The sequence below is a fragment of the Peromyscus californicus genome, unplaced genomic scaffold (assembly GCF_007827085.1).
Source record: "Peromyscus californicus insignis strain IS unplaced genomic scaffold, ASM782708v3 Scaffold_14__1_contigs__length_90479793_seg_2, whole genome shotgun sequence".
Lineage (NCBI taxonomy): Eukaryota > Metazoa > Chordata > Mammalia > Rodentia > Cricetidae > Peromyscus > Peromyscus californicus.
The window spans coordinates 55,966,224-55,978,233 of NW_026294436.1; the positions used below are offsets into that span (position 1 = coordinate 55,966,224).

Below are 12,010 nucleotides of genomic sequence, written 5' to 3' on the forward strand. Positions count from 1 at the left end.
ACCAGAGCATTCTCACACACTCGGTGGCAAGACAGAAAGGACAGAGTAAGAAGCAGACTCCACAGGCATCCAGGGGCTCAGGGCGACACAGCTGTGGGTGTCACGAACAAAGCAGAAATAAACGTCTCTGAGACCATCATGGCAACAGAAAGCAAAGGAGCATGATACGGGTCAAGTAGACAGACAAAGATTTAAAGCACATTTTATTTTTTTTTTTTTAAAGGGGAAAATAAAAAAAGTTAAAATGGAGTTACCGAGTAATGAGGCAACAATGCCCCTGCAAGACACCACAGACTAACAAAAATCACAGTGCCAGGAATGGGTTACTTTTGGAGTTATTGGCCACTGAAGTCTCACAGACCCCCAAACATTATAAGCTATTGTCAATCTTACTGTTTACTCTCCAGAATTTTACAGTAAGACCCTGTTGCCAAAGACATCACATACTTGAGACATACAACATTTGAGAACTCAAGCTGGTGCTGACCTGCAAGTTTCATCCCAACTTGCTAGCTTTCATAGTGCTGGAAGGTGCTATGTATACTACTAGAGGAGAAAAGTGAGTATCGATCTTACCCAGCTGTGAACCTTGTGAGCTACAATAAGGACTGGCCTGGAAAGACATGCCCACTGCTTGCAATAGCGCCACAAACATCATAGGAGTAATCAACCACTTTCCGATTGAATTGTAGTACTGCTTCATAAGAGAAACCCATACCTGGCACCATTACTGGCAGAAGAACCTGTGGCTATGTAGGTCATAGACCCTAAGAGAGAACCTCTGCCTATTAGTCTGCTAAATGGACATAGTATTAATGCATCCCTCAACCCTCATCAGAGATGCTTCTAATTGTAGCAGATGGTGATTAACACAGAGACCCACAACCAGCCAAAGTGGAGAGAATATGAGACTTCAGAATGTTGAACCCTAAATGGAACATACATATCCACCTCCTCTTCCCTGGGCTCAGGAGTCATTGGGGAATATGGAGCAGAATGAATATAAGGGCAGAATGTGGTAGATGACTGCAAGGAAGCAGGAGGACGTTGCACATACAAACTTGTGGTGATGTGACAGCATGCACAAGGCTGGTACAAACGCAGACAAACCAAACCCAGACAAACAGAGGGAAGCTGGGCATGAAGAGCTCTGAGCTGAGGAGCTAACAGTAACTGTTAGCTGCTGTGAGAGGTAGAGTCCAGTTTTTGTACTTCTGCCATGCTCCAGTGGAAGGCCACATGTCCAAGTATATCTAGACAGCACAAAGTGGTCCCTACTGGTTTAAAAAAAGAGGATACAAAGCTGGACGGGTAGGGAAAGTAGGTAGATCTGGGAAGAGTTAGAGGTAGGGAGGGTTGGATATTATCAGAGCACACTGTGTGAAAGTCTCAAAGAATTAATAAAGATATAAAACAAAACAATTTTTTAAAAGGGAAAGACCAGTTCAGTGTGAACATGCATATCCATACTCCCTATACAAATTCAAGTTCAACCCAGTGAACACGTAAGTCCCAAATCATGCTATATAGTAAAACCTTGCCTCAAAAATAACCAAATAAAATTTAAATTTAAAAAATGTGAAAGAATGATAATAAAAAGAAAGAGCTGACAGGACTGTTTAGGAGTCTCAATGTGATTCACCTGGTCCAAAAAGATAAAAAGCTGGCATTGTGGCTCACACCTTTAATCCCAGCACTCAGGAGGCAGAGGCAGGTAGAACTAGGGAGTTCAAGGCCAGCCTGGTCTACATAGTGAGTTCCAGGGCAGCCAAGGCTATTTAGTGAGGCCTTGTCTAAAAAACTAAGAAGAAAAAAAGAAAGAAAAATGACTAAAGTAATTGGCTAGAAGAAATCTAAGAAAAGCAGATAGTGTTTGTATGGAGATGGAGAGGGACAATTCAAAAGGCCACCTTTCAGGCTGGGGGTGTGGCTTTGTGCTAGAAGGCTTGCTTGGCATGCTGGAGGCTCTGGACTCAATTCTCAGCCCCCCAGAAGAAAAATATCTTCAAAAGGTCATTGTTGTAATTTTTTTCCTGCCATAAATGTTTTTGTGCTTTTGTGCCCCCATTTTCTTAGCACTACTATTTTATATGATTTAAAAAGTAACTGTCGATTTACTTATCAAAAAGAAAGTCACTTCACACCCACCTCAGCCGGCTGTATCACTAGCACTCACCTCTGACACCACCTCGTCAAGCTGCCGCTTCAGGGAGCCGTTCTCCTTCTTCAGCTGCTCGTTCTCGGAGAGGGCAGCCTTCAACCTGGCCTCCAGTCCCAGCATGTACTCCTTCTTCTTCTTGCGGGACTGACAGGCAGACTCGCGGTTCTTTATCATCCGCTGCTGTCTCCTCAGCACAGCAATCTAGGAAGTGACACCGAATCATCATACTGGTTTGTGGCCACATCAAAATATCAAAACCTCACTAATTTTTCAAGTTATTCCTCAACAACTTTGGTCAGTTAGTGATTATTTTAAAACACGTTTTAAATGTCCTGCTCAAATGAAGTAAGCGCAAATCAAATGGTAAAAAGGCTTTCTCAAACCTAACCGCTGGTGCTTTCTGAAGCACATCGTTTAGCATCTAACTTGCCCTTTAGAAACTCCCCCAGAAAGTGCCTCGAAGGAGCTACGTGAAGAAGTTCACACTGAAATCCCAGGACTCCAGGGGTTATGGCGGAAGGACTGCTGCAATCTGAGGCCAGTCTGACCCTATTTTTAAAAGAAAAGGGAAAACTGTCAGGACGATTGAGAGAGCTGAGTGGGTAAAGCACTTGCTGCACAAGCCTGGGGACCGGAGTCCTGAGTCTGCTCCACAGTACTCAGAAGGGTGGGAGGAAAGAACCAATTCTACAGGGCCGTCCTCTGACCTCCACATTCATGCCATAGGACGGACACACATCCCAGGGTGCACTGGCCCATTCACTCATGTACACACACACACACACACACACACACACACACACACACACACACACGCATGCACACACGCACACATGCATACATACACAATAATAATAACATAAAAATTCTAATTATTTGAAGTGTCTTGAAGTACATATGTATGCAATTTTCTCTCAGTTTTATTCATGAAGAATTGGACCTAGAATTGCAGATACCAAAGCCTGCAAATAAATGCTCATCTCTTATACAAAATGGCTTAGTATATGCATACAGCTTACTTACACCTGCCTTCGTATGCTAAACCAGCAGTTCTCAACCTGTAGGTCACAGCCCCTTTGGCAAACCTTTACCTCCATAAATATTGACACTATGATTCAAACAGTAGCAAAATGACAGTTATGAAGTACCAACAAAAGTAACTGTATGGGTAGGGGGTCATCACAATATGAGGAACTGTATGTACTAAAGGGTTGCAGCATTAGGAAGGTGGAGAACCACTGCAAAACCATTTCTGGATTACTTAATCTAATACAATATAAACAGTGGTTATGCTGTGACAAAGTTCTAGACATTTATTGTATGGGTGCAACTTTGTTTTTCTATTTTCTACCTCAGAATGTTCAATCCAGAAATGCAAAACCCATGGATATGAAGGGCCAAATATACCCATGCTTTAATCACCATTGCTGGCCTTAAATTAATTGACTAAGTTCCCAAACCCGAGATCCAATTATTCAAAAGATTACTTCTCCATGTAGAGTTGTTACCAGTACCTCTTATCAGTATTACATATCTCTCAAAATATACTATGAACAAAAGAAGCTAGGCTTGGTGAGACACACCCGTACTCTGGACTATTAACAGGAGGATTGCTAGTTCAAAGCCAGTCTGGGCCATATGAGAGACTGTCTCAAACCAAGCACACAAATAAGAACAAAAACAACAGCAAACCTACAAAGATACAGAAAGAAGTGAGCATTATTTTTTCATTCTCTATAATCTATTGCATCTCTCAATCATTCACTCACTAAAAGCGTGTTGAGTATATGCTGATGACCAAGTTCATTTCAATGCAAATATTCTGCTATTCTCTTTATTTCTTTTGTTACTCTCCTAAACAGGCATTTATGAATGCATCCACAGACTACTGCAACAGACTCCTAGCCATATGGATTACCTTCTATCTTATCCTGCCCACCAACTGTAAATGCTCTCCTCAAAGTATTTTTGTCTTACTGGCACTTTACTGCAAGAACAAGCTAGTCAGTCAATCATCCTAACTACCCATTTTCACTTTCACCTTCTTTGATGTGAGCACTACCTAACCATACCTTCTCCTTACTTCCAATCTTCTCTACTCCATAGTCTCCAAAGTATTTTCTCATTTTTATCCATACTGTTTATTCCCACTTAATGCCATCTCCTCCACTAACTTATTTCTAAGGTCCTCACCTCTTCAGTCATTCTCATCTAATTTATTTTCCCTGAATGTCTTATATTCTTATAATTTGGAAGATACACCAAAATACTCCAGTGGCTTCAATTGTTTCAACAATGCTAACTACCTTTCACTTAGATTTTAGACCTTGAAACCTAAAGTCATCTCTGATACTGTTTTGGTTTAATAATCAAAAATATCTACCATTGTCACTTACTTAACAATTTTCTTGTTACATTTTAAAAAACTAGACAGTCTACTGTTACATCATTAGTCTAATTTCTTTGGGTAGCAAGGTAACAAAGCAATCTCAAACAAACAAACAAAGACCCAAAGAACACTATTAACTTCATTAGGTTATGTACGTAGATGGTTGAGCTACTGGTGTCTATCTGTTTCTCAGTGGACGTTTAAACATTCTACTATGGGTGCATTATAACTCCATCAGGAAATGCAGTTACACAGTTTCAGATCACTTTCTTTTAAGAAAATTGCCTTGGTTAGGGTTTCTACTGCTTCGTTAAACACCATGACCAAAATCCACTTGGAGAGGACAGGATTTCTTTCATCTTACAGTTTGTGGTCCATCATGCAGGAAAGTCAAGGAAGAACTCAAGGTGAGGCTCACAGAGACTGAAGTGGCAATCATGGAGACTGCATGGGTCTGCACTAGGTCCTCTGCACATATGTTATGGTTATGTAGCTTGGTGTTCCTGTGGGACTCCTAACAGTGTGAGAAGGTGCGCCTCTGACTCTTTTGCCAGCTTTTGGGACCCTTTTCCTCCTACTGAGTTGCCTTGCCCAGCCTTGATGTGAGGGTTTGTGCCTGGTCTTACTGTATCTTGTGTCATGTTTGGCTGATGTCCCTAGGAGGCCTGCTCTTTTCTTAGGGGAATAGGGGAGGAAGTGGATCTGCAGGGGGAGGGGGGTGTACTGGGAGGGGGAGAGGGAGGGGAAGCTGTGGTTGGGATGTATTATACAAGAGAATAATAAAAATCTTCTAAAAGGGGGCTGGAGAGATGGCTCAGGGGTTAAAAGCACTGGTTGCTCTTCCAGAGGACCAGGGTTCAATTCCCAGCACCCACATGGCAGCTCACAACCGTCTGTAACTCCTATTCCAGGGGATCCGACACCCTCACACAGACATACATGCAGACAAATACCAATGCACATAAAATACAAATAAGTAAATAATTAGAAAAAAATCATCTAAAAATTTTTGTAAGCATACATTTATCTTTAAAATTATTGTATAAAAGTATACACAAGAATTGGACAAATAAAAGATGGGAATTTGGAGGGGGTCAAAAAAAAAAAAGAACTCGAGCTGGGAACCTCAAGGCAGGAACTGACACAAAGACCTGCTTTTTTATAGCACCCAGGACCACAAGCCCAGGGTTGGCACCACCCACATGGGCTGGGTCCTTCCACATCAATCACTAACTAAGAAAATACTCCCCCACCTTGTCCATAGGCCAATCTGGTGGGGCTATTTTCTCAGTGAGGTTCCCTCTTCCAAAATGAATCTGGCCTGTGTCAAGTGGACATAAAAACCAGCCAGCACACTATAATAGCAAACGTATAGCTACCCCAATACTGTATTTCCTAGCAATAGTGGTAAACTATAACCAAATGATCTCCCAACATCAAATACTGTCAATCATCTTTCAGTCAAGACACACAAAGAAACGCATTGCATGAGCTGTCAAAAAAGAGTGCCTTCTCTTCACTTTTTAACTGAAACTCCACAAGAAGGCTGATCTTACACACCCATCATCGCAGTAGTTCCCAGGTCTATATATGTCTAGAGTTGTTTTTGTTATTATTCCCAAGCAGCATAGTAACTGCTTATATTACAACCAACAACTATCAAAGTAATACCAAATATACACAGATAGGAAGAGGAAGGGGAAGAGAGGGGCAGGGACAGGGAGGGAGCAAACCCATGACAAACTGATTACTCATCAATTCAGACATTCTCAGGACAATACCGCTTTGTTCCACTGAACACTAGCTTTAGTCAGCTCCATTGTTCCTGGGAAAGCCAGTGTCCATAATTAACACTTAATACTGGAGTGCTGAAGTACACGCAACACTGAGCAAACACATAAAAGAGAAGCCTCCCAGATGGAAGAATTTATACTACAAGTTAGATAAAAGGCAACTTTAAAGGCTAATTAATCTATGGAATTTAGGGAGGCTTACAGATGGTACACCATTTAATAAATTTCAAACAAGGATTAGGCATTTCTATAAACAAAAAAAGCACCTGCACATTAGACACAGCATGAAGATTTCAAAGGCTGTCAACCCACATGCCTCAGACCAAAAAAAAAAAAAAAATGAAAACCACCTGTGGCCAAATTCTGTTTTTCTCATAGAAAAAGAACCATTGTAACAGTTCTGAAAATATTCAGCCTTACCAATAAAAGCAGAGTAAAAACTGTATAAATAAATGAAAAGCTCTGGAGTCAAAAAGTACAGGGCTGCCACTCCATGTCTCAGCAAGCTGTCTTTAGCTATCTGAATACATAATATTAAATTATGCTTCTTAGACCAAACAGCATATAAATGACTTTTAAACTAATCACACACACACACACTGTTTGGTGTTCCTGAGAAGGGTATTTGCTTTCGTTTTGTTTAAATTCTGTTGGGTACACTGAGTTTTTGCACATACAATGTATCAGAATCATCCCCAGACAGGAAGAATGGCAGCATAATATAATCTCTATTTGCTGAAATTACTACAGTTTTCAAGATTTCTTTAAGGTAAGCAGAATCAAGCCAGGCATTATGGCATACACCTGTAATCCCAGCACTTGGGAAGCAGAAGCAGAATTGTTGTGAGTTCAGGGCCAGCCTGGTCTACATAGCAGGTTCCAAGCCTGTCAGGGCTACGCAATGAGACTGTCTCAAAAACAAAATAAAACAAAAAAAGTTAATGAATGGAATAAGCCTCATTTGAATCTATTGTTAGAGAATAGACAAACCAAAGCATGAATTGAGGTCAGCTGACTTCAAACCTCTTGGAATTTATTCAGTAGCTCCAGTAGGCTTTCATGGACCACAGACCACATAAAGGGTCTGGGATCACAGTATGGATGATGTGCTGTTTGGCACATCTAATTATGTGCTGTCTAGAAACAGAAACTTATGGAACTGCCTATGTCTGGAAGCTAGCTCACCACTGTTAGCCTCCTGTACAAACACGAAATCGAAAGCTGGCCCACTAGTTCACTGACACACCCCCATCTAGGCACATCAGACGGTCTAACAGACCAAAATGGGCCAGTGGCTAGCCCACTCCTGCTTCTGATCATCGTGCCTTCAGAGATCGCTCCCACCAAGCACCACGCCTTGGAAAAAGAATAAAGAGCTGAAGGAAAATGTCCACAGCTGCAAAGGATTCACCCATTAGTGCCACTGCACTATGAAGTGTGGTGTGTTCCTTACAAAACAAACATGTATTTGCATATAAGAGAGACTTATGTAAAAGGAAAACTTTCACAAATGGCTAAGCTCCTTTTGAGGCTTGGGTCAGTTTAAAAGGCAAAGCTTCAAAACTGCCCACATCTTCCTTTTAATTTTAAAAGCTTTACCAACTGACAAACATTTTACTAAAAATCCCTTTTACAAAAAAATGATGTTTAGAGCCTTGAGTCCAAGATGCTGCTAAAAAATGAGCTGCAAACACTATAAACCAAAGCAGTATGAAAGTGGGGTCCTTCTGTGCTTGCAAACACATTCCAACATCTCAGGCAAGCTCAGTTCAGAGCAAGAACAGAATTCGGTCAGAGGACACGTCTGTGGAGGGGTTCTCTCCTCTAACCTTCATGGGTGCCAGGGTCAGACTCAGGACTTGGGTCACCAGGGTTGTGCAAGTGCTCCACCCACGGAGCTAACTACTGGCCCAAACTGGTTTTGGGAATTAGACTGATGATTCTACGACTCTATCAATAAACGTGAAACTACTAATGTATACTTCAAAACAAGAGTAGAGCTCAAAGGTGGAGGAACTCCTCACTAACATGTATAAGGTTCTGGGTTTGATCTCCAATACAGAAGGAAAAAAACTGCATTTACATTATCTCAATGAAGTTGTTTAAAAAAATAACATATGAACTTGTTAATCAAACAAACACATCAACAAGGGACTATAAAGAACCATGTGAGGAAATCCTGGCACTCAGGAGGTAGAGACAGGATTCAGGAGCTCGTTGGCAAAGCACTGTCTCCCCAGAGTAAGCTCCAAGAGAAGACTACAGGAATCAGAGAAAAGAGGGCAAAGTATTCAATTATTTAGGATATAAGTCAGCATCCTTTAAAATAATTACTTATTAGCTTTTCCAAGATGGCAAACTGAAAGATATAAAGAACACTAAATTAGCCAAGCATGGTGGTGGACTCTTTAATCCCGGCACTAGGGAAACAGAGGCAGGCAGATACGTGAGTTCAAGGCCAAACTGGTCTACATAGCAAGTTCCAGGCCAGCCAGGGACACACGGTGAGACCCTATCTCCAAAAGACAAGACAAGACCACTAAAGTTGACACAAAATGAATCCATCACAATGCAGTACATGGGCAAGGGACAGGGGGGACTGTTGCCCTTCCCAAAGCCACTGCAAACATAAATTAAATTAAATTTCCAAAATCTTTATTTGAGATAAATTTTTAGAAGTCCCAAAATTCCATTTAAGAGAAACTGCAAATACTTTAACAAAGCATAATTTTTCTTTTATTTACAGTCACTGGTAGTAGCAAAGCCAAAAAACTATTCAGCACAAAGTGACTTTTTCCTTCTAAAATCTGGATAGCTTCTGAGAGCACCAAATCTTTCCTACTGAAATTGTTCTGACAGATTCTTCGACTTTGCAGCCTAAAGAAATACCATGATCTCGGTGCTCTTTCTGTTAAAAGCATTTAGTTACTAAAAACTGTCTACTCATTCTTTATCCTCTTCATCTAAGACAGCCATAGGATCAAAGGAGATTCAACTCACATTTAGTCCTAAAAGAGGACCTTCAGCGTTCAGTGTCTAGAGTTTTGTTTTTCTGAAAAATAACACAGGTAGAGTGCCTGTTACTTTACACCGCAAACAGATTATTACAGACAGCATCATATTCTTTTGAAAAACAGGCTGCTAGGGGTGTCTCATGAATTTTATTCCTATATGTCTTATTGGACATGCAAAGTTATAACCACCTGGGAGTTTATCAAGGCCATTTCTTGGAGTTAGGGTCACAACAAGCAACTTTGAAGGAAGAGGTAAAGAGCCCCTCTGGAAAAGAAGGGCTGCTTCCTGCTTGCTGTAAAAAGGAAGATTCCTCAAGTTCACATTTGTCCACTGGATGAAAAGGGCGGTGTGTGCAAGAGCATGCCCCTGGGATCGTGTCACATCACTTCCATGCTAACAATCCAACACCTGAAATCTCTAACTTCTTAACACCATTTCTACAAAAAAGAAACGCCCTTCTCAGCATTTCTAATGCCTGCAGGCATGTGGCAAGGAGTCCTCCCCCACCCTACTACCCTTCTTTTCCACGATGGATCTGTGGGCCTGACACAGGGAGTTCCAAAAGATAGTCCTCTTAGGAGGGGAATGTCAAGGTCTCTAGTCAGAAGAGATTGGAAAAGGGTTTAATAGATATTCCATAGTGGGTGGGTAGGCAGAAAGAAATGGCTGGGGTCTCCTGGCAACAGAGTTAGTGCTTCTCAATCAACCTCCCCTTCGGTTCTTTCTAGTTCTGTACTAATTCGTGATCATTTCCTTTCCATTGTTTCAGCCTACGAATTTCATTAAAAGTCTTAGCTCTTCCTTGGCCCACTAGAGAATATATAGACTATCATTTCACCATATTTTTCATGGTCCTTTATCCCAATAACTCGAATAATATAATTTTAAAATCTTAAACCAGGGTAGTTAAGGTTCCTAACTGTTGAGATGGTGATGAGAAGAGATGGAAATAATAAGTGTAACACAGACGTAAACGTAATGTTTCCAAGCTCATAACTTGACACCTGGCAATGCCCTTTAAAAAAAAGATAAGCATGCTCTCTGTCAACTTTATAATTCCATGATTGCATTTATTAACAGACTACGTAGAGAATGTCTACACTAAAATGAAATGTCTATTTTTTTCTATCAAGATCAGAGTCAAAACCAAATCATACTTCTTGAAAATGTAGGTAAGGTTTCCAAGAGTTAAACATAACAGATTTACCAGCAAAAGGCAGGAAGACTGAAATTATAATTTGAACCAGGCAAACTGTTTCATAACTGGAAATGTGGCACTTAACGCCATCTGCAGAATATGGTATGCTAGAAACGCTACTTATGGCAGTAGCAGGCCTCTGGAAAAAGAAACTTGCCAAACAAAAGAATTCAAAACAGGTAGGGGAAAAGTAGCCATGTCAGCATTACAAAGTCACAAAAGATTGATACCATTTTTTTTCTGAATTACGACTTCTTCACCATTTGATCTAAAAGCACAAAAATTACCTGATATGAAAATTGGAGGGTGTACATTTTTAATCAAGACTGTATCTACACTAATTAAAATTTAATGAGACTTTTAAAAAATGCACGTTACTAACACAGAGGCCTTCCCAGTGGATCACAGTCTTCTCTACAACTCCTAGAACAGGTTTACTTTGGGTTCCTTAGGTAGGTTAGCCAGCTAATAGACAGACCAATGCTTTTCTACTTGACATAAATATGAAAAATTCATACTGACAAGTCTTGACTCAGTTCCTGTGTAGTAGTTTAGATCAGGATGGCCCTCATAGGCTTATATATTGGAATGCTGAGTCACCAGGGAGTAGCACTATTGAAAAGAATTAGGAGATGTGGCCTTACTGCAGGAAGTGTGTCCAAGTTTCAAAGGCCCATGCTAGACTCTGTTCCCTCTCTCTCCTTTTGGATCATGATGTAGCTCTCAGCTACTTCAGAACCACACCTGCACACCACCCAGCTCCTCATCATGATGACAATAGACTAAACCTCTGAAACTGTAAGCAAGTCCCCAATTAAATGCTTTCTCTTATAAGAGCTGCCTTGGTCACGGTGTCTCTTCACAGCAATAGAACAGTACCTAAGACATCCTGATAGGCTAGCTAGGTGAAAATAGCACAAAAAAACTCAATGCAGGTTGACTAGAAAATCATTTGAATAGTCGTTAGGTTTCTGACATTACACACAGACTACATTAATCATTCTTTTAGAATTCTATCAGTTCTAAATTCTGAAAGCTGACTAGCCAATAAATACTGCTAACAATAAAAGATAACACTCATCAGTACAATGCATTCTCATCTCAAACATCCTTCAGTTCCTCAGTATTAACTGAGACTTGGTCAGCAAGTTACTCAAAACTTCCCAGAGTACTCTACAAAAACCGAACATTTGTTCTTTCACATCAAACAACTAATGAAAGATGTCTGGCTAACAGAACAACATGTAATTAACTGAATATATTTGTAGATTACAAATGGGTCAGTGAATCCATGATGACTGTCTACATTCAGAGGCCCATTAATCACATACAGTCTAAAAAGAAAACAATGGTTTCCAGTTTCTAAACACAATGGCTGTACATAAAAGCTTGGGATTAGAAGAGGTCTTTCCATCACTTACCTGCACCTGTTCCAGATAACCCACAGGAATAAC

At 40.6% G+C, this 12,010-nt stretch overlaps 1 protein-coding gene across 4 annotated transcripts in view; it reads right to left on the minus strand.

The window, feature by feature from the left end:
- Positions 1-12,010, minus strand: part of Atf6 (activating transcription factor 6) — a 169,893-nt gene that overhangs the window by 119,589 nt on the left and 38,294 nt on the right. For all 4 annotated transcript variants that reach the window (XM_052737566.1, XM_052737565.1, XM_052737568.1 and 1 more), the window contains exon 8: positions 2,177-2,362. In XM_052737566.1, the coding sequence (XP_052593526.1) occupies positions 2,177-2,362 (186 nt within the window). The remainder of the gene's footprint in view (positions 1-2,176; positions 2,363-12,010) is intronic.